General features: G+C 47.2%; 1 protein-coding gene across 1 annotated transcript in view; it reads right to left on the reverse strand.

Moving 5' to 3' along the window:
• NUGGC (nuclear GTPase, germinal center associated) overlaps positions 1 to 20,150 on the reverse strand; it is a 44,742-nt gene that overhangs the window by 12,080 nt on the left and 12,512 nt on the right. Inside the window, exons 7-20 of the mRNA XM_042463427.1 lie at positions 18,511 to 19,744; positions 15,448 to 15,673; positions 15,090 to 15,302; positions 13,617 to 13,823; positions 13,290 to 13,471; positions 12,022 to 12,139; positions 10,767 to 10,844; positions 10,525 to 10,644; positions 8,712 to 8,934; positions 7,924 to 8,057; positions 6,563 to 6,763; positions 2,035 to 2,183; positions 960 to 1,119; positions 468 to 576 (exon numbers count right to left, since the gene is read on the reverse strand). Coding sequence (XP_042319361.1) covers positions 468 to 576; positions 960 to 1,119; positions 2,035 to 2,183; positions 6,563 to 6,763; positions 7,924 to 8,057; positions 8,712 to 8,934; positions 10,525 to 10,644; positions 10,767 to 10,844; positions 12,022 to 12,139; positions 13,290 to 13,471; positions 13,617 to 13,823; positions 15,090 to 15,302; positions 15,448 to 15,673; positions 18,511 to 19,744 — 3,354 coding nt within the window. The remainder of the gene's footprint in view (positions 1 to 467; positions 577 to 959; positions 1,120 to 2,034; positions 2,184 to 6,562; positions 6,764 to 7,923; positions 8,058 to 8,711; positions 8,935 to 10,524; positions 10,645 to 10,766; positions 10,845 to 12,021; positions 12,140 to 13,289; positions 13,472 to 13,616; positions 13,824 to 15,089; positions 15,303 to 15,447; positions 15,674 to 18,510; positions 19,745 to 20,150) is intronic.

Below are 20,150 nucleotides of genomic sequence, written 5' to 3' on the forward strand. Positions count from 1 at the left end.
CAACTTCTTAACCTCTCCATGCATGATGGCCTACACAATAAGGCTGTTCCTGGGTTTGCAGACTTACACTACCCTGTTTTAAGCAATACCATAAATCCCACACAGAAGTAACTGGGGTCCATTTCTGCTTCTGAAAAACTGAACTGTTGGGTAGTTTTTCGGAAGGCAGGGGAAGGGTCCCTGTGACCTATTGAAAAGGTGAACTCTGCTCTTGGAGGCTTGCAGAAGAGGCAGCTCATCCTTTTTTTTGGCCAAAAGAAGAAGCAAGGAGTCTTGGGGGGGAGGGGGTTTGAAGGCCATGGAAACAACCTGGGGAGGGGGCACACTTTGCTTCGCCCTGTACAAAGGGATGCCAGGAAAGGAAGGATGCTGTGCCTTCCTTGCTCCAGTTCCACAGAGGACAAGACACAATGCACTGCTGCCCTTCAGGCAGTCATGAAAGCATCTGTGTATGGGCTCTTCCTCACCTGCATAGGCTGGTTCCATGCGACCCTTGATTTCTGGCACCAGGAGCCGGGAGATCTCACGCTGCCTGCGGGTGACGTAACCCATCAGATCCAGAGTGAAGTTGATTAACTATAAGGGGGGGGGGAGAGGAAGAGAGAGAGAGAGACATTGACTCATGGGGGGAGGATCATAGAATCCTCAAGTTGGAAGAGATCCCAAGAAGGCCCTGATCCAGTCCAACCCCTTTATTCTGCCATGCAGGAACTCTCAATCAAAGCATCCCTGACAGATAGATGGTCATCCAGCCTCTGCTTAAAGACCTCCAAAGAAGGAGACTTCACCACACTCCAAGGGTCAGCACAGGTGATCCCCCACCTGACGCACACCTTCTAAAAGGACAATGTCTAGGCAAAGTTCACAGTATCTCCCACAAGGGAACACAGAGGGCATGCCAGGCAGACATGAAACTGCCCTCCGAAGCCCACAAAGCCATCACTCCAGCCCAGGCTCACCTTCGCTCGAGTGGCTTCCATCTGTTGCCAGAAGATGCCATGCACTGCCTCCGCGATTCTGCTGTGCTCCTTCAGCCTCCCCTCAAGGTCTCTGAAGATGGACTGCATCACCGCCAAGACAGCTTCATTAAAGCACTTGACAGACTCCAACAGTTTCATGCTGCAAAATTGTTGTTGTTGTTATTATTATTATTATGTTCATTTATATCCCATCTTCCTCCCAGTACAGGGACCCAAGGTGGCTAACTAATTTAAAACAGTAAGTTAAAAGAGTGGAAAACATTACAAATACAAAGTTTAAGAAAATTAATTAATTTAAAACATTACATTATTTAAAATTTTAAAATTTCAAACTCTTTATAAAGCAAAACAGCATCTATGCCAATAGAAACCTTCTCTTCTCCAGGCTAAACAGACCCAGCATTTCCCTAATAAGTCTCTCCTCATGGGACTTTTGGGTTTCCAGACTTTGAGGTTGAATCTCTTTTCCTGGAGCTTGCCTCCATTGCTCCATTGTGCCCTATTCTCTGGAGCAGCAGAAATGCTCCATCTTCAATATGACATCCCTTCAAATACTTAAACAGGGCTCTCCTATCACCTCTTCAGCGTCTCTTCTCCAGACTCAACATACCCATCTCCCTAAGTCTCTCCTCACAAGACATGGTTTCCATACTATGCCCTATGAGGAGTGACTTAGGGATCTGAAGACGATGGGGCCAGCTTGCTTTCTGCTGTTCCAGAGACCAGAATGTGAGCCAATGGACTCAAATTACAAGAAAAGAGATGCTCCCTAAACTCTAGAAAGGCCTTTTTTTACTCTAAGAGTTGTTTGGCAGTGGAACACGATGCCTTGGAGGGTGATGCGCTCTCCTCCACTGGAGGTCTTTAAGGTGAGGCTGGCTCTTCCAGGAGTGCTGTAGTTGTGGGCTCCAGGGGTTGTAGTAGAGTCTATGAGTCTACATTACTATTGACAGACAGGGCCTCCTGTGCGCCTGGCCTTCCCAATCCCTGGGGGCCATCCAGCATGTCGCACTGGACCTTTTGAGTCCTGGCACTGCTGTAAAACAGGACCTACCTGAAGACCTCATTCCAAGTTACAGACACAGCCTCTTGGATTGGATGCGCAAGGTCTCTGTTGAAATCCACAGAACCGTACATTGGAGAGGTGTAGACACCGTGGCGACAGCACACTGCGTGGTATGTGGCATGTGGCAAGCCATTACACTGTGAGGGAGAAGAGAGATACAATCCGTCTTGAGACCGCTTGAACTGCCCTGGCTCAGTGCTAGGGAACCTGGGGGAATGTCACTTATTGCGGGCCCAGAGATCTCTCTGGCAGAGAAGGCAAAATGCCTCCCAAAACTACAGTTCCCAGGCTTCCCTAGCTTTGAGCCAGGACAGTTAAAGCAGCCTCAACCTGGATTATTTCTGCAGTGTGTTTGGGACCGTAGTCACTGAAAAATGCAGGCCAGATTATTATTATTATTATTATTATTATTATTATTATTATTATTTGTATCCTGCTTCTCCAAAAAGATTGAAGCAGCTAATAATCATAAAACATCCATAAAATAGAGTAATCACGCAATGTCTCATTGTATCCCAAACCCTCCCAGCCTCCCCACCCACAATAAAATGCAATTCAATGATTAACAATTCTTAAAACAATTAGGAGAAGCAGGGCAGAGGCAGCGGGCGGCTGCTAAAGAATTCGTTAAATTGACAGGGGGTTGTCAGAATGTTAAGCTGGAAAGCTAGAGTTGGGAGAGACCCCGAGAAGGGCCCTGATCCAGCCCCAGCCATGCAGGAACTCTCAGTCAAAGCATCCCCAACCGATGGACATCCAGCCTCTGCTTAAAGCCACCAAAGGAGACTCCATCACAATCTTTCACTATCAGCTCTTACTCTCAGGAAGTTATTCCTCATGATTACTGAATATACTCATGTATAAGTCTGGAAATTTGGATCAAAAATTGGCCCCAAAAACCTGAGTCGACATCCATGGGTCAATGTCTGTCAATACTGTGTCTTAACTCTTACTTAAGAGACGGAGCCATCCCTTGATGATAAGCAAGAGCACAGTCTGTCCTGGGAGCCCTGACCCCATTACTCTCTCATCCATCCAGCCTTAAGAATAAGCACAAAGGGTTATTAGGTCTGCTGGAATTTTGTGAGTTCTTTGACATTGTTTTGCTTTGCTCCATCCTTTAGCTCCTTTGCTATATGACCCGAAGTTTTACCCTTGACTTATCCACAAGTCTTAGCAAAATCCTTCATTTTGGTTCAAAACGTGCCCAAGATTTATATGTGAGGTTGACTTATAGTTGAGTATATACTGTAGGTTTAATCTCTTTTCCTGTAGCTTGCATCCATTGCTCCATTGTGTCCTATTCACTGGAGCAGCAGAATCATAGAGTTGGAAGAGACCCCAAGAAGGGCCCTGATCCAGTCCAGCCCCATTCTGCCATGCAGGAACTCTCAATCAAAGCGTCCCTGACAGGTGGCCAGAAAACAAGCTTGCTCCCTCCTCAACGTGACATCTCTTCAAATACTTAAACAGGGCTATCATCATGTCACCCCTTAACTGTCTCTTCTCAAGGCTAAACAGCCCCAGCTCCCTAAGTCTCTTCTCATAGGGTTTCCAACCTTCTGCCATTTTGGTCACCCTCCTCTGGACACGGTCCACATCCCTTTTGAACCGTGGAGCCCAGGACTGGAGACAGGATTATTCCAGGTGAGGTCTGACCAAAGCAGAACAGAGTGGGACTATTCCCTCCCTTGATCTTGAGCAGCTAAGAATCTGCAATTCAGGTGGAAGGGGCTTCTGCACCAACCCCATGGAAAAGAAGAGCAACGTACTGTCGTTCATATACACCAGGAGATACAATCAAATTCCTCCCTGTTTCCTCCTCGTGGTGGATTATGTCCTTTGTTAAACACGATGCTTTTTGAGACTGGGATTAAGGGAGCCAGAGTTTTCCTTTTCACCTTGCTTTTGCTATTTGTGTGGACTGCTGGAACATGAAAGGGGTTTGAATAGAGTAGACTGCCTTTTGAGGTCCCTTTCGTAGGTGAGGATTCCTATTCAGCTGTTAAACTTTAACACAATCAAAGGAACCATGACTGGATTTATTTTTCAAAGGGTCTAATTAATCCCAGTCTCAGAAACTGGGTCTAAGGTTTCAAAATATACAGGGTTTTATTTGTAAAGCTGAAGGTTTCATGGCCGGCATCCATCATTTTTTGTGGGTTTTTTGGGCTCTGTGGCCATGTTCTAGCAGAGTTTCTTTCTGACGTTTCGCCAGCATCTGTGCCAATTCACTATGGAAAAAGAAAAGGAAGGAACACTGCCATTTTTGGATGTCCTTGTCACCCGCAAACCGAACCAACGCTTGGGTCACACAGTATACCAAAAACCCACACATACAGACAGATACCTGCACAAGACTTCAACCATCACCCAGAACAAAAAAGAAGCACAATCCAAACACTGGTAGACCGGGCAAAACACATCTATGAACTGAAGCACTTGGACTGGGCTCTACAGGCCAATGGTTATTCCAGCTCAGACCTCAGAAGGACTGCCAGGCCCAGGAAAAGCCAGAGGAGGGAAGACAAGCAGCCCCCCAAAAGGAAGGTATTCTTACCACACATCAAAGGAGTCACAGACAGAACAGGCAAAGTGGTGAGGAAGCACAACCTGCAAATGGTTTACAAACCGACAAAGAAAATCCAGCAAATGCTTCACTCAGCCAAGGACCAGAGAGACTTTCTCACAGCCGCAGGAAGAGTTTAGCGCATGCCATGCAGCTGCGGACAAGTCTCCATAGGGACCCCCAAACGCAGTGTGCAAACAAGGATCAAGGAACACGAGAGACGCTGCAGACTGGGCCAGCCAGAAAAACCAGCCGTAGCAGAACATGCCACTAACCATCCTGGGCATAAAACATGTCAGGATGCACAGGGAAGCCATTGAGATCCACAAACACCTGGACAATTTCAACAGGAAAGAGGAAACCCTGAAAGTGAACAAGGTTTGGCTACTATCCCTGAGGAATAGCAAAATGAGGACCCAGCAAATGCAAATGGGAAACCACTCAGAGTCAGGGGCTTCCCAGCAGATCATGATCCCCAATTAGCAGACACTCCTCCTGCTTTGCATTAGCCTCCCAGCCTGAGGCCGGCCTTCAGCACAGAACAAGACACAGGCAAATCCCTCTGCATTCCCAGCCTCACACAGGATATATATAGACCCACTTTTTCCAGGCAAGCGTTCTCTGAAGATGCTGCTGTCGAAACGTCAGGAGGAAACTCTTCTAGAACATGCCACAGAGCCCCCCAAAAAACCCACAAAAAACTAGGGGTTTATTTATTTCATTTATATGCCACCTTTCTCCTGGAATGCGATCCAAAGTGGCTATAATTTATAATTTAAATAGTTTAAAATTTAACAATACTACTACTACTACTTGTTGTTGTTATTTCTTTCCCACCTCCCCTCAAGGTTCAAGGTGGGGTACAGCATGTTAAAAAAACAACCCATGGTTAAAAACACATAAATCCACAGTTAAAACACCACACTATAAAACCACCAGAATGCACCCATGAGCCCATATACATATTAACATTCACGATTTAAAATTATTTAATACATGCCATGAATGAAATGGCTGGAGCTTCAAGGACCCATAAGAAGGAAGCCTGCCTGCCCTTTGTGCCGCCCAGACCCTCAGGAAATTGCGTCTTCCATTGCTGGAGCCTCTGAGGCAGTGGTTCCCAAGCGGTGGGTTGCGGCCCCTTTGGGGGTTGAACGGCCCTTTCACAGGTCGCCTAGGACCACTGGAAAACACATATTTCTGATGGTCTTAGGAACCAAGACACTGCTCCTCTATCTGTTGGGGGGGGGGTCACCACAACATGAGGAACTGTATTAAAGGGTCGCAGCATTAGGAAGGTTGACAACCACTGTGTAGTGGTCTGCAAAAACTTACATACACCTTGAAATGATTCTAGACTTTTACTACCTTCTTGGGATCTGCTGGAACTTTTGTAGCTTCTGTTTGTAAGGTCATGTTGGAATTAAATTTTTCAGTATGAGAAGATAAGATCAACCATCTCAGAACTGTTCATCGCTCCTTGCCCTGGCAGCACCCTTTTGGAGGCTGTCATGGATCAGCACCCCAAAGCAGAGCTGGATGTCATGGAAGCTGCACTCCACAGGGATCCCTTAGAATCTAAGGGATCCCTTTTTCTGTGGGCTTTCCAGACTGGCTTTGAGGGTCTGGGCTACATGATCCTTGGGGATCCCGTCCAACTCTAGTATTTTACATTCCACTAAGAATGGCACACACGGGTCCGTCCCTCTTTCTTCAGAACTCCAAACACTACCGATCGGCAGGATTCCCATCTATTTGGACACTGCCCAATGCCAGTTAATTTCCTCCCTCCTAGTTTCCACCTCCTTCCATGCATTTCCTGTAGTGCAAAGGGAAACTGGGCAGCAGGCAGAAGGTAGGGCAGTGGGCATGAGAAACCTGTGTGGGCACACATAGATGAAGCGTCAGCCCACCTGCTTTTTGCCAAGAGAAAGAGAAAGCGCTTACAGGGGATCCCCAGCTCCTGACAATGGCCTGGCACCGCTCCTTGGCCCTGGCGGCACCCTTCTGGAGGCTGTTGCAGATCAACCCCCCAAAGCAGTGCTGGACATCACGGACGCTGCGCTCTACGGGGTCCTGGAGATGGAAAGGAACGTCCCGCAAGAACCTCTGCACAATCTCCTGGATCTGGGCCTGGTGAGAGTGGTCCTGGAGAGTGAAAAGGCAAGAGGACTTTAGAAACGGGGAGCCTTATCGCATTAAAAACAAACCCAGCAGGCGTTGATAACCCAGCATTTATCTTTGCGTCTCCACATGACATCAAAGTACTTTTGTTCTTCTCTATGGTAAATGTGTGGGAGATGGTTGCAAAAGTGTTCCTTTTCCCAAGCTGGAAAAATCTGTTTGGCAAACGGACTGTAGTCTTTTAATGAACTGTAATGTTTTCACTTTATAAACTGTTAAATGGCTTTTTAAATAACTCTTCAATTTATACTATTATTGATAATATTGTACAGTTTTTAATCTCTCTTGTTCACAGCCCTGAGTCAAATTCTTGGGAGAAAATAAATTAAATATAAATAAATAAATAAATAAAATACAATTGAACTCTCCACAGGATTATAACCATTTAAAGGAGCCCTATTAAAAAGACAGAAGTCAGGAAAACTGCACACGATTCAAAGCCTTGCAGTTTGTTCCTAACAGCTTCTTGGAATATCTCCTTCCTGCCGCCTCTCCTGGGACCTTTGCACTTATAGTCAGCCCTTGACATTTGCGGCTTTGTTTTTTTGTGGATCTGATTATTCACAGATTTGATTAATTTGTTCTCTCTAGGAATCTCTAGGCGCACCAGCCTGACTCTATGATCAACCTCTGCCAGAAGTTAACCACAAATGACCAAGGAATTCCTACTGAGCATGGTTTTCTAGGCATTTGTGAGCTCTCCCGCATGACTCTAAGGAGTTGTGCTGAAGGACCTAGAGATTCCTAGAGATGTGTTCTCTCAAGTTACAAAGATATTTCCCCATAACCCCAGTGAATGTGGCGGGCCGACAGTAAATTGTAGAGACAGGTAAGTGTGTGTCCTTGTCCCCACTCTGTCTCCTCCAACTCTCAACCCTCCACCATTAAATGTTCCCAAACAGACAGAGGGAAGGGACAGGTGGCTTACCTGTAACTAGTTCTTCGAGCGGTCATCTGTGGATTCACACAAGTGGGTTTATCGGCACAGACGCAGAACAACCCATTTGGGTGAATTCACAGAAACCACGACAATGAAGATTATAAATTCTACTGACTGCCAAATTTTAAACCACTGAACTACTGTCTGCTGTGATGGATCTGTTGGTCCCACCCTCTCTACTGACCTCCGCTCTTTGGCTGGTCAGATAATTGACCATCTGGCTCAGGACACGGGCCACGTCCCTGATGACCTTCTCCGTGGCTTCCATGCTGTGCTTCAAAGCTGTGTCAATGGCAAATTTCTTCAAAGCTGGGATTTCTGAATACAAAAGGAAACAGTCAGGGTTGGGTGGGGCGGAAATATATATTAGAGTATAATTCCACAGGGGATGCAGTGGCTCAGTGGTCAAGATGCTGACTCTGATGATCGCAAGGTTAGCAGTCCAAGGCCCGAGTGCCACAGGATGGAGTGACCTCCCATCTCGAGTCCCAGCTTCTGCCAGCCTAGCAGTTAGAAAGCATGTAAAAGTGCAAGTAGATAAATAGGGACCACTTCGGTGGGAAGGTAACAGTCTCCTGTGTAGTTATGTCAGTGATGGTGAACCTTTTAGAGGCTGAGTGCCCAAACTGCAACCCAAAACCCAGTTATTTATTGCAAAGTGCCATGTCCCTCTGGCTTTCTAGTAACAAACTCTGTCAAACTCTGTGCTGGGGCAACAGCACATGTGCCCACAGAGAGGGCTCTGAGTGCCACCTCTGACACGCATGCCATAGGTTCACCATCACTGAGTTATGTGGTTCAGCTGTCTACATCAATGGTTCTCAACCTCTGACCCTCCAAATATTTTGGATTTCAACTCCCAGAAGTCCCAGTTAGCACACCCGATAGCCAGGAATGATGGGAATTAAAGTCCAGCACATCTGGCAAGGCCAAAGGTGGAGAGGGCCACTGGTTTGCATGATCTGCACATACCTGTGTCCTTGGTGTCATGGAAGACTTGAGGCTGGCCATCTCGAAGCAGTTTCCCACAAAGTTTGAGATACTCCGTGGAGCTGACCGTGAAAACCTGAAGCTTCTTGGGCTGGGATTCTGCTTCTCCAAGGCCAGGTGAGTCTGAGCCGGCAGCATCTCCCTCCTCCATCTCTTCATCACTGTCCTCTTCACATTCTGGATCCAGTGCCTTCCTTGTCATCTCCTGAGAAAAGAAAACCAGCATCCAGAGTTCACTTCTTAAGAGTAAGTCACCATTTCCCAATGGCAAGGAAGAATCCCTGCTGGGCAGCAGGTTGCCTAAATTGACCATGTCACAGAGGTATATGCAGGCAGATGGGCTGACAAGTTCCATTTACTCTTCTGTAGAGCTGCTGCTGTTGGTCTGAACTCCACTGATTAGTCTCAATTACAATGGTTGAACGGTAAATAGGTCTACTCTGCCAAACAGTCCAAAGGGCTCTACTCTAACCCAGAAGACTGAAGCCAGTGGCTGTTTGCCCTCAAAGAAAGATATTGCTTTATTAGCTGCAGAAGGTTTCTTTTGAAGGGCAAGCTGAGTTGTCCGCAGCTGAAATGTTAACTAGGGACAGGGCTGCATAGCAGCTGCCAGGTGCTGCGGAGTAGCCAGGGGCAAGTCCGAAAAGCAATCCCTCTGCCCCTTGCTATCAGCTACCAATTCACATGGAAGCTCTGATTACCGATCATACCTAGAAGACCCATCCTCTCCTCCTCCTCCTCCATGAGGTTATCTGGTCTCCTTTGAAAGCAGCTTCCACTACTACAAACCTCTGCCAATATATTCTGCAATTCAACTATGCCTTCTCAAGGAGGACTCTTGTCTCGTTCCTCCCAATTTCACTGGTGCTAATATCCCAGAAGAAGGGGAAAGGTTTTTCTCTCTACTTACCTACCTACCTCTACCTTTTTTGCACCAGGCACAGTGGTACAAACATTTATTACCGTGTCCTCCATTGGTCATTTTCCTAATCTAAGCAGCACCAAGTGCTTTGGCCTTTCCTCAAAGGGAGAGATTCTGCCCCCAGATAACCTTGGTGGCCCTCCCCTGGACCTTTTGCAAACCCTGTGGACTACAGTGGGTTTAAGCATCCCCAAAGACCATCTCCAAACACACCTATGTGGAGCTCAAGCAGACAGAGCCTTGCTCCAATCTCTGGTTCCCTATTCTGAGAACACAAGGAGCATCACTGATGCCGTCAACACGAAAGGAAACAAGAAGAAAAAGGAGAGGTGTGGGTCATTGGATTGACTGAGACAAGAGAACATTCTTCACAATGATAAGCAGGAAGGCTTGAGAAGCAAAGCTCTTGGGGGAATTAACCTTACTGCAGCCATGGGCAAACTGTGGCCCCAAGGTGGTTTTTGAGACCTCAAGATCCCCCAGACTATCCTTTCTATGGCCCAAAAGTGGGGGGTGGAGAGGAGGGGTTGCCGCTTCTCAAAGCTTTCAAGAGGAGAAATTAATCTTTTAAAATGCAGTTTTTCAAATCTAGAAGTGGACTTCCGGCCATTTCTGGCAGCCTTTATGGGCCCCATTGGGAGCAGGAAAGTGGCTTCTAGACCTGATGCAGCAGTCAGCTCCTTCCGATGCCTAGGCCTTTCTCATGTGTGTGTCTGTGTGGAGACATAAGGGGAACTGAGGGGCCAGGGTCCTTTCTCCTTGCATATGGCACTACAAAGCTGTGGCTAATGCCACCTGCCAGGCGAGGCCTGTGCCAACAGGTAGCCCCTCCTTGCTCCAAAAGGTCAACTTGTGCAAGGCACACACGCTTACCTCCAGGCCAGCGTTGAAATCTGTCAAAATCTGCTGCTTGGAAAACTTATTTCGGGCCAGAACACAGATGAGACTAATGGCACGCAGCTTTGCCTCTTTCTGTCTCTGTAAGTCGCTGATCTAAGAAGGGGAAAAAGTCAGACACTTGAGAACTGAGGGGCAAAAGGCAGAAAACACAAGAACAAACTGGCACCCCAAGCGAGGTCCAACTAACAGAACAGGAAAAGAGAGAAGAGACTTACTCTGAATTCCTTCACCAAGATATCGTGTTCTCTCTGGAGCCAGGCTGAGTCTGCACCATCGCCTGGTTGTCTCTGCTCCTGTTCGGTGACACACACAACACCATAATTTCCAGCTTAGAGCAGCAAGGAAGCAGAAAAGCACCACTGCGCCCACAGAGGGGCTTCCTCCATGGAATCATAGAATCACAGAGTTGGAACAGACCGCAAGGGCCATCCAGTCCAACCTCATTCTGCCATGCAGGAAATCACAGTCAAAGCATCCCTGACAGATGCTTGTATTTTCTGCACAACACTGTCTCCCTGAGGCTCTGACCCCTTTGCCAACCAAAGAACTCGTGCCACAGAAAGCCAGTTTGTCTCTAGTTATTGTTCAACATGGAGGCTACCAGTTTGGGGGCAAAAGCACTAGGTCATCGGGCTTTTACCCCAACCTTGTTAGCATACCTTGCATACCCCCACATTATTTGGTGGTACAAATATTTTGACATATTTTGTTATAATAGCAGTTACAGAGAGAGGCCAAAAGCATGAATCTGCAAAGGTCATGATGCCTTTTAAGTGAACTTCTGATGACCGGTCCCATAGACCTCAAGGCATGTGGAAAGGACCCCTGTAACTTAATGGCTGTGAATATTGCTGCTTCCAAACCCCTGCCATGTGCATTTCCTCTTGGAGGTCACAGACAAAGAAGTCTTTCAGTCCAAAGAGGCTTGCAGGAGCGTGTTTAACCCAGCCTCTGCAAACCAGCCAATTTCTACTGGCAATTTTTGCCACATAATGCCACATACAGCCCAATTGAAGGACTGAAAAGTGGCCCAAACCTGACATAGAGTGCCAGCATGGTGCTGTGGTTTGAGCATTGGACTATGACTTTGGAGACCAGGGTTTGCATCCTGGCTCAGTCATATAATCCCACTGGGTGCCCTTGATCAAGTCATAGTCGCTCAGCCTCAGAGGATGGCCATGGCAAACCTCCTCTGAAGAAACTTGCCAAGAGAACCCCATGACAGGTCCCTGCCTTTCGGTTGCCATGTGGGAAAGCCACTTGAAGGCACACAACATCAAAAAACAAAACAACTGACCTAGAGTAATGGAATTTCTTACTCAAAACAAAAAACAAGTGAGGCCCAATTAAGATGCAACACATTCACCAGAAAGACAAAGCATGCATCCAAACAATATGGAGTAACTCCACTTTGCAGCCGGAGGGAAGAAGAATTCATGCTTGCGCTGAGTCTGTGGGAGGAGTACAGACCTCTCGCTGCAGATACTCATAAAGGCTCCTCTTCTCCGCCTCGGCTTGCATCCTCTGGTTTTCCAACTCTCTCAGCTCATCTTCTACACACTGAATCTCATCTTGTAACTTCAGGTCCCTGCAAGATTCAGGCCTCTTGAGTATTCTTAGTATATATATATGTTTCCATTGACAGACATTGACCAGAGAAATGCACTGGAGGAGCTACAAAGGCCTCGTAGAGTGTTCTCTCTAGGAATCTCTAGGTCATTCACTGAAACCTTTGGTTAAAGTTGACCATAGAGTTGCACTGGAATATGTAGATATTCCTAGAGAGAACATATTAATAAAACCCATGAATAATCAAATCCGCAAAAGTCAAAACCACAAACGTGGAGAGACGAGTGCACTGCTAATTTTTTACAAGAGAATCCCAGACTACCAAACAGGGTGTGTTTCTAAAGTCAGAAGGATGAACCCCTGGCGCTGGGGTCCAAAATCTCTCTGCTGGGAAGAATCCTGGAAGTCTGCACCAATTCATATTCAAAACAGACTCCAGGTCCACAGCTAAGTTTAAATTGTCAGTTGGCTTTTGGCCACTTTCAGATTCATTTGTCTGTTGAGGCATTTGTGGCAGTCTGCGCAGTCCTGGAGGGTTCCAGTGGCAGAAAAGCAGCCCCCAAACCAGCTGCAGTTGCCTCCTCCTTCTCTACTAGGCCAGTGGAAGCGAAAGGCTCAGCCCCACTCCATCAGACACTAGCCACAACCAACCTCCTTATTTTCCAAGCCAAAAGCCTCATCACATGAGAAAAGAATGTACTTGCTAAAAGCTGAAACAAAGGTGGACGGCAGCAGCTTTCTCCGTGTCTCTCTATATGCTGTTGTAGTAGTTCTGTTCTTTTCACAAAAGAGACGGTCGTAAAAGCGATCCGTAGGGAGAGGTGGAAATATAAATAAACCATTATAATGATTATTATCGAACGGATTTTGCAGTACAACAAAAAGCACGCTTTTATGACCATCTCCCTCAGGAAATATAGAAAGGAGGTGCTAAGACATCATGCAGAGAGGCTCAGAGAAAGCCGCTTCTCTCCTGCTCCATTTCTGCTTTCTTTTTTCATGTAATAAGGCTCCAAATGACCAGTGCTAGTCTCACGGCTGAGCTTTACATTGATGTGAGATCTTGTTACCAGCCTACATGTGCAATATGGAAACTGAGGGGAAGGTTCAAAGTCGCATTTATGATGGTTTTCACTTTTGCACGAACACCAGGTTTGCATTCGAGTTACCTGACAATATCTGTGATGTTAAAGCTGTCTGTCTTGGTGCAAACAAAAGCCAGGCTCCCGTACCGACCATCCATGAGGAGCTGCCTGCGCAGACTTGCACTCAGCATCTCCTTAGCTGTTTTGTCATCCACCGCCCGGGTGATGCTCGCCACAACCCAAACGGCGTTGCAGTCTTTCAGGTACTGGAAAAGAAAACTTGTGCTAAAGTGAAAACAGTTTTGTTGGCATAGAAAAACCATGTATAAAAATAAAAGGCCTATGACTAGGGAAAGCCTAAGTAGAGTGCAAATGGAAGCCCCAACCCAGCAACCAGAGAACCTGTCCCACCTCTTTGGCGGCTTCGTCCCTGGCAGCATTGGAGTCCCGGGTCCCTGGCAAATCCACCAGCACGGCCCCCGTTTTCAACACCTCCGAGTTGGCAACACGGATCTTAACGCATTTCACAATCGGCCAAAACTCTCCGCCTTTCATTTCACGCAGATTATCAGTTCGAGAATCAATGAATTTCTCAATGCTCGAGCGGAAGACTGTTGCCTAGAAGGTAGAAAAACAATCATCATCACCACCATCACTTCCAAGGTACAGTTTAACAATCTTACTGGGTATGTTTAGCCTGGAAAAGAGATGGTTAAGAGGTGATATGATAGCCCTGTAAGTATTTGAAGGAATGTCTTATTTCAAAAAGGACATTGAGAAACTGGAGCCATGCGTCCAAAGGAGGGAGACTAAAATGGTGAAGGGTCTGGAATCCACAAAGCCCTATGAGGAGAGACTTAGGGAGCTGAGGAAGTTTAGCCTGGAGAAGAGAAGGTTTTTATGATAGCCTTGTTTAAATACTTGAAGGGATGTCATATTGAGGAGGGAGCAACTTGTTTTCTGCTCCCCCAGAGAACAGGAACCAGAGGAATGGATTCAAGCTAGAGGAAAAGGGATTCCACCTCAACATTAGTAAGAACCTCTAGGTCTGGAAACCATGAATCCTTATCAGGAGGAGCTGGGATGTTTAGCCTGGAGATGAGAAGGTTAAGGGGTGATATGAGAGCCCTGTTGAAATACTTGAAGGGATGTCATATTGAGGAGGGAGCAAGCTTGTTTTCTGCTGCTCCAGAGAAAAGGACCCAATGGAGCAATGGATGCAAGCTGCAGGAAAAGAGATTCCAGCTCAACATTCGGAGGAACTTCCTGACAGTAAGGGCTGTTCGACAATGGAACAAACTCTTTCCTCTGAGATTTTGGTGCAGTCTCCTTCCTTGGAGGTCTTTAAACAGAGGCTGGATGGCCATCTGTCAATGGGGATGCTTTGATTGAGAGTTCCTGCATGGCAGAATGGGTTTGGGCTGGATCAGGGCCCTTGGGGACTCTTCCAACCCTATGGTTCTAAGTTTCTGGACCTAACACTCCATCAAGTGAATTATTTTCCATACTCCTGTAGAATGTCAACTTGTCAGGGCCAATGTCAAAGAATGGCAGTAACAGATGTCTTTTAAGGCCCCACAAACCAAGTGGGTGGTGGACAAAAGCAGGCACCACAGAATTGCCACCAAAAAACCTCTAAAATTATGTTTTATTGCACAGAGCTACGGAGGCTGCTACTGAAAAGGAGGAAATTAAGCTGACCTCATGCCAACTTCAAACATCCCTATTAGGCTGTGCTTCTAGAACAGCAATTTTTACAGAAAAATGCTAAACCAGCAGCCTATCAAGCTCCTTCTCCAGAATGCCAGTTCCACTTTAAGAGACAGATAATGGTCTTCACGGCTGCCCAGCCTCAGCCCCAGCCAGCTGCCAGGGGTCACTTGCCGTCTCTGCCGAGAGATGTTTCACGGTGCCCAGGTACTGAGTCACTTCCTGCATCTGCTCCAGCTTCTCCAGCTCCTCTATCCTTCCATAGACAGCCTTCACCCGGCAGTAGGCGGCCCCGGCTTCCGTCTTGCGGTCTGGGCACCGTCTCTTCAGGTTGCCCGACTTGTCCTTCATGTCCTCCAGCAGGGCCCTCAGCTCCTTGTACCATTCCTGAAGTGGGGAGGAAGCAATGCAGAGACCAGTTAGGGAGGTGGAGACCTATTAGATATTATATTATACATTGTTATGTATACAATACAATATAATACATAATATACAGCCATCCCTCCATTTGTGCTGAAGAGGGGCAACCAACCTCTCGAGAGAGGAATTCCACCTCAGCTTCGTAGGGGCTTCCCCCAGCGGCCCTGGAGACCTCCACCACCACCGCCGTGCAGGCCCTCATGTCCGAGGTGGGCAGCACAGCTTCTTCGTCCAGCAAAGCGTTCAGCAAGCAGCTCTTCCCGGCCCCCGTGTTCCCCACCACCGCAATGAAGGTCTGGGGCATTTTGGTGGCCTTCTGGAGAAGGGCGATCTGGTCCCTTGTGCAGGAGAGAGAGACAACAGAAAAAACAAAGTCAGACTGTAAAGTTAGGTGTTCAGCATCACTTACTTCCATTTCCTGAAAGGCCTGGCTTGATCAACCCATCAACTCGGAAGGGTGCCCCATTTCTGTGGCCAAAACACATGGCAGGAGCAGGCAACAGGAAGAAGACTTTGCACCAGGTTGCTGCCTCCTCTCCCCACCTCAGTATAGATAATCCCAAGGGCTCTGCAGAAAAGATGGGGGTCTGTGGATGCACTAAGACGCCTCCACTCCAGAGCCTTCTAAGAAACAAAACGTATTGTTAAAGTTTTTGTGGGGTTTTCGGGTTATGTGGCCATGTTCTAGAAGAGTTTGTTCCTGACGTTTCGCCAGTGTTTGTGGTTGGCACCTTCAGAGAATGCTGGCATGGAAGATGGCATGGAAGATCTCTGAAGATGCCAGCCATAGATGCTGTTGAAACGTCAGGAACAAACTCTTCTAGAATATGACCACATAACCCAAAAAACCCTCAAAACATTATGGATGCCAACCATGAATGCCCTCGACTTCACAAAATTTTGAACAGGGGTGTATCTGTGGCTGTGGCACCTCCATCGATGGAAAACTCTTCCAGTAGCCACACTGAGAACTTGAGAAGTTCATTGAGAACGTTTCGCTATTTGAATACGGACGTTGGCTCTGTTGGCAACGTTGGTAAGTTACTCTGACTTACACTTTGGCTGCTTTTCATCTCTCCTAACCTTCTTGCTCTACGATTTCGCTATATTTTGTATGCTGCCATGAAAACAGAAACATTGAAGAATGGAGTATGAATAATATCAATAATTTAAACAGTAATATCTGTATAAATAAATCATGAAGAGCCAAGTGTGGTGCAATGGTTTGAGTGGTGGACTATGACTCCGGAGACCAGGGTTTGATTCCCAGTTCAGCCTCAGAAACCCACTGGGCAAGTCACATTCTCTCAGCCTCAGAGGAAGGCCAGGGCAACCCACTTCTGAACAAATCTTGCCAAGAAAATCCCATGATAGGGTCCCCTTACAGTTTTCCTACATTAGAAACTACTTGAGGGAACACAACAATAATAAACAGTCGCCCCTCCATTTTCACAGACTTAGAACCCGCACCCCTCGCCCATTCGCAGGCGGCAAATGGAGGGAGACAAAATGGGGTGCGCAGTTGCAGTGTCATTCAAGCCAGTGGGGCTTGAATATTGGCAATTTTTTATTTTTGTGAGAGGGTCCAGAACGGATCCCCTGCGGAAATGGAGGAGCAACTGTAAATCCAAGCTGCTCTTTGTCAATTTGTCATCATATCGTGCCAAAACGGCTGGATGGATTTTAATCAGATTTAGAGAGTATGTTTGGGATGGCCTGACTTCAGAGGCTGGACAGCCATCTGTTGGGGATGCTTTGATGGAGGGTTCCTGCATGGCAGATTGGGGTTGGACTGCATAGCCCTTTGTGGTCTCTTCCAACTCTACTATTCTATATGATTCTATGACTTAAAATGCAGGCTACATAGCATACCTAAAATGCACTTTGTGAAGGTACTGGGGCACCCCAATTATTTTTCCTTTCATCCACAGCAGTGCATTTGGCAGCTGGTTGGAAGAGCCTACTCTTTGAAGACTAATGGAGGCTGATGTGCAATGTGGGGAAGTGTGTATAGCCAAGAGAGAGCTATACATCCTCAGAGTTGTTCAACTGAGTGATCATTAATGATGGTTAAGTACAGAATCACAGAATGATTCCCCTGAGCAAGCCCTGGGTACCATAGGTGCAGTAGAGACAGCTGAAAAACGGTGGCCTGCTGACGCCTGTTTTTACTCCAGAGGAATGGCGCAGCCCCCAAATCGCGTGCCGTCGCTCTGCAGTAAAAAACACTTGGAAAAACTAGGTTCTTTTTGCACCGGCATAGTTATGTTGCGAGTGCACCAATGGCGCACTCGTGACGTAACTGGCACAGCCAGTATACACGGAGCACTGCCATTATAGTGCCACCAGTACGTGCCAGGGTTAGGGACCGTGCAGTTGCCGCACAATTCCTAACCCTAGTTGCGCCGCCGCCACGCCACAAAGAGCCCATCTGTCCTGGGTCACAGTTATCTAGCACAATATTGTTGGTGGGTGAAAGACACAGGGCCATGGAGTTGATAGGCCAAAGCTTCAATTCCAGCTCCCCCATTTTTCTACTATCTTGACTCCTACCCCTTCATAAATGACAAATGAAAATTAGTAAAATACCAAATTATAATAAAATGGCAGCAAAAGGCATTTCATCATCACCACTCAGGCTGCTTAAATAAAATTGTTGTTGTATGCCTTTCAAGTCATTTCCAACTCATGGCAACCCTAAGGTGAACCTATCATAGAGTTTTCTTGGCAAGTTTCTTTGCCATCCTCTGAGGCTGAGAGAGTGTGACTTGGCCAAGGTCACCCATTGGGTTTCCATTGCCAAGCTGGGATTCGAACCCTGGCTCCCCAGGGTCTTGGTCCAACACTCAAACCATCCCACCACGCTGACCTTAGGTTGATGGAATATAAATTATATTTATTTGATTTTCCTCAATTCCTACAAAAGTAAATAGCAACAGATGATGAATTCAATATTCCAAGTTTTTATTTTGAAGCTGGAGTCAGGGTCAAGGCATTTCTACTGACTCCATACCTACCCAAATTTGGTTCTGACTTCACAGCCTTGGAAGCACAGCAGCCAAGCCACCAGAATGCAGACATGAGGCTGAAGGCCATAACCTGGGAGCCTCTTACATGGCTGCCATAATGAACAGCCCCTCCTTAGCCCTTTCCCCACAGGAGAGAAAGGTTTTACCTCCACTTCTCCAGGTGCGTGTCATCGATCCCTTCCACCCCGCTGAGGGACTTTGAGATCTCTGCCAGGACAGACTGGCACTCCTGCAGCTGGAACTGAATGTCTTGCTCAGAGGAGGCCCAGCCTTTGAAAGTGCTGCCCTCTGATCCATTTGCACCAAGCCAAGGATTGCTCTGGGCCTGAGTAATGGATGCAGCATGGGGGCAGCTACTTGATGTGGACGATTCTCCTTCCTCTGAGCCCAGAGACACTGGGCCAGCCTCACACTCATTGTCAGAGTTCACATGCTCAGACTCTAACTCAGGCTCTTCCAAATGATAGGGAAGTCTGTCTCCACTTCCTAAGTCCGCAGGACTTCCAGAACTTTCTGGCTGGCTGGCTGCTGAGGGATCAGGTATGTGGGGTTTAGGCAAGACTGAGATGACCGGAGAACAAGCCACAGGATACGGTGTGCCAGGGCCGGAGCTGGTGCGTTGGTCTTGGGGATCACACAGGTCCCTCTCTTCCTTGAAGACCTGAGAAGCAGAAGGGACAAGTGCCAGGTGCCCCTTCTTCAGAAGCGGCACACCTTCTTTAGATTGCATGGAGCTGCAAGAAAGCACCTGGTTGTCGAAGGCACCAATGCCTGGCAAGGTCCCCGTTTCCCCTGGAATTGCTTGAGAGGCACTCGCAGAGTCCATCTGTCCAGGTAATCTTGCCACTTTCCCATGTCTGGACACATCTTTTCCTAGGTGATCACCAATATCTCTTTCCTTCACATTTGGGGCAATGCCAAGAGGACTGCTGGCCTCAGAAGAGGGCAGAAGAGAGAAGGGAGACCTTCCATTCCTGCTCCATATTCTTCCACTTGCTCCATCAAAATTGTCATTGCTTCCATCAGCCTCCACAAATCCATCCCTCATGGCAGAGGAGCTGAGCAAACATGGTCCATTCTGCAAAAAGGTGAGCTTGGTTTGAGTCGAGACGGGGCAAATGACCGAAGAGCTCTCTGGCGGGGAAACCTCCTCCTTTATGCCAACCACAATGGGGCAGCTTTCTTGCTTAAAAGCAGCAGCAACAGGCACAATTTGAAAGAGAGATGGAGACTCCTGTCCACTGTCATTCTGGCAGCCATGATCTTCATTGGACGGCTCCCTCTTTAACGGCGCATGAGGACAGTCAAGAGGCATAGAGATGGACTCCCATGGAGAAGAGGCAGAAGGAGGTGGGTTGATGGCCGGCTCACACTCCCGATCTGCAGGGGAAATGTGGCATTATTAATATATTTGCTGAAATTTAAAAAAAATTCCCAACTAGAATTTTTTTAAGAAATTGGCAAAGGTTTTTTTCCTCCTAAACTGTTAAGGCGATGTCTCTTCCCCAACTGAGACTGGGCCCCCTTTTTGGCCCATGAACGAAGTGCAAAGTGCTGAGACATTTCTCCCAGCAACTACACAATCTCAGTTTATGAGTTGCTTTTTAAGAAAAGGATAATGGGTTGGTTGCAGAGGTGGAGCTATTCTTGGGAATGCGCCCGCTGCAATCAATAGGACTTAAGAAAGAGATGCCTGAAATGCAAATGCAGCAGCAAGACCCGGGTATTGCACAGACAATGCATAAAACTGGTCTTGAAGGGGCTGAAATGGCTCCAACTCACTTCC

This window comes from Sceloporus undulatus, chromosome 4, assembly GCF_019175285.1.
Source record: "Sceloporus undulatus isolate JIND9_A2432 ecotype Alabama chromosome 4, SceUnd_v1.1, whole genome shotgun sequence".
In the NCBI taxonomy this organism is placed as follows: domain Eukaryota; kingdom Metazoa; phylum Chordata; class Lepidosauria; order Squamata; family Phrynosomatidae; genus Sceloporus; species Sceloporus undulatus.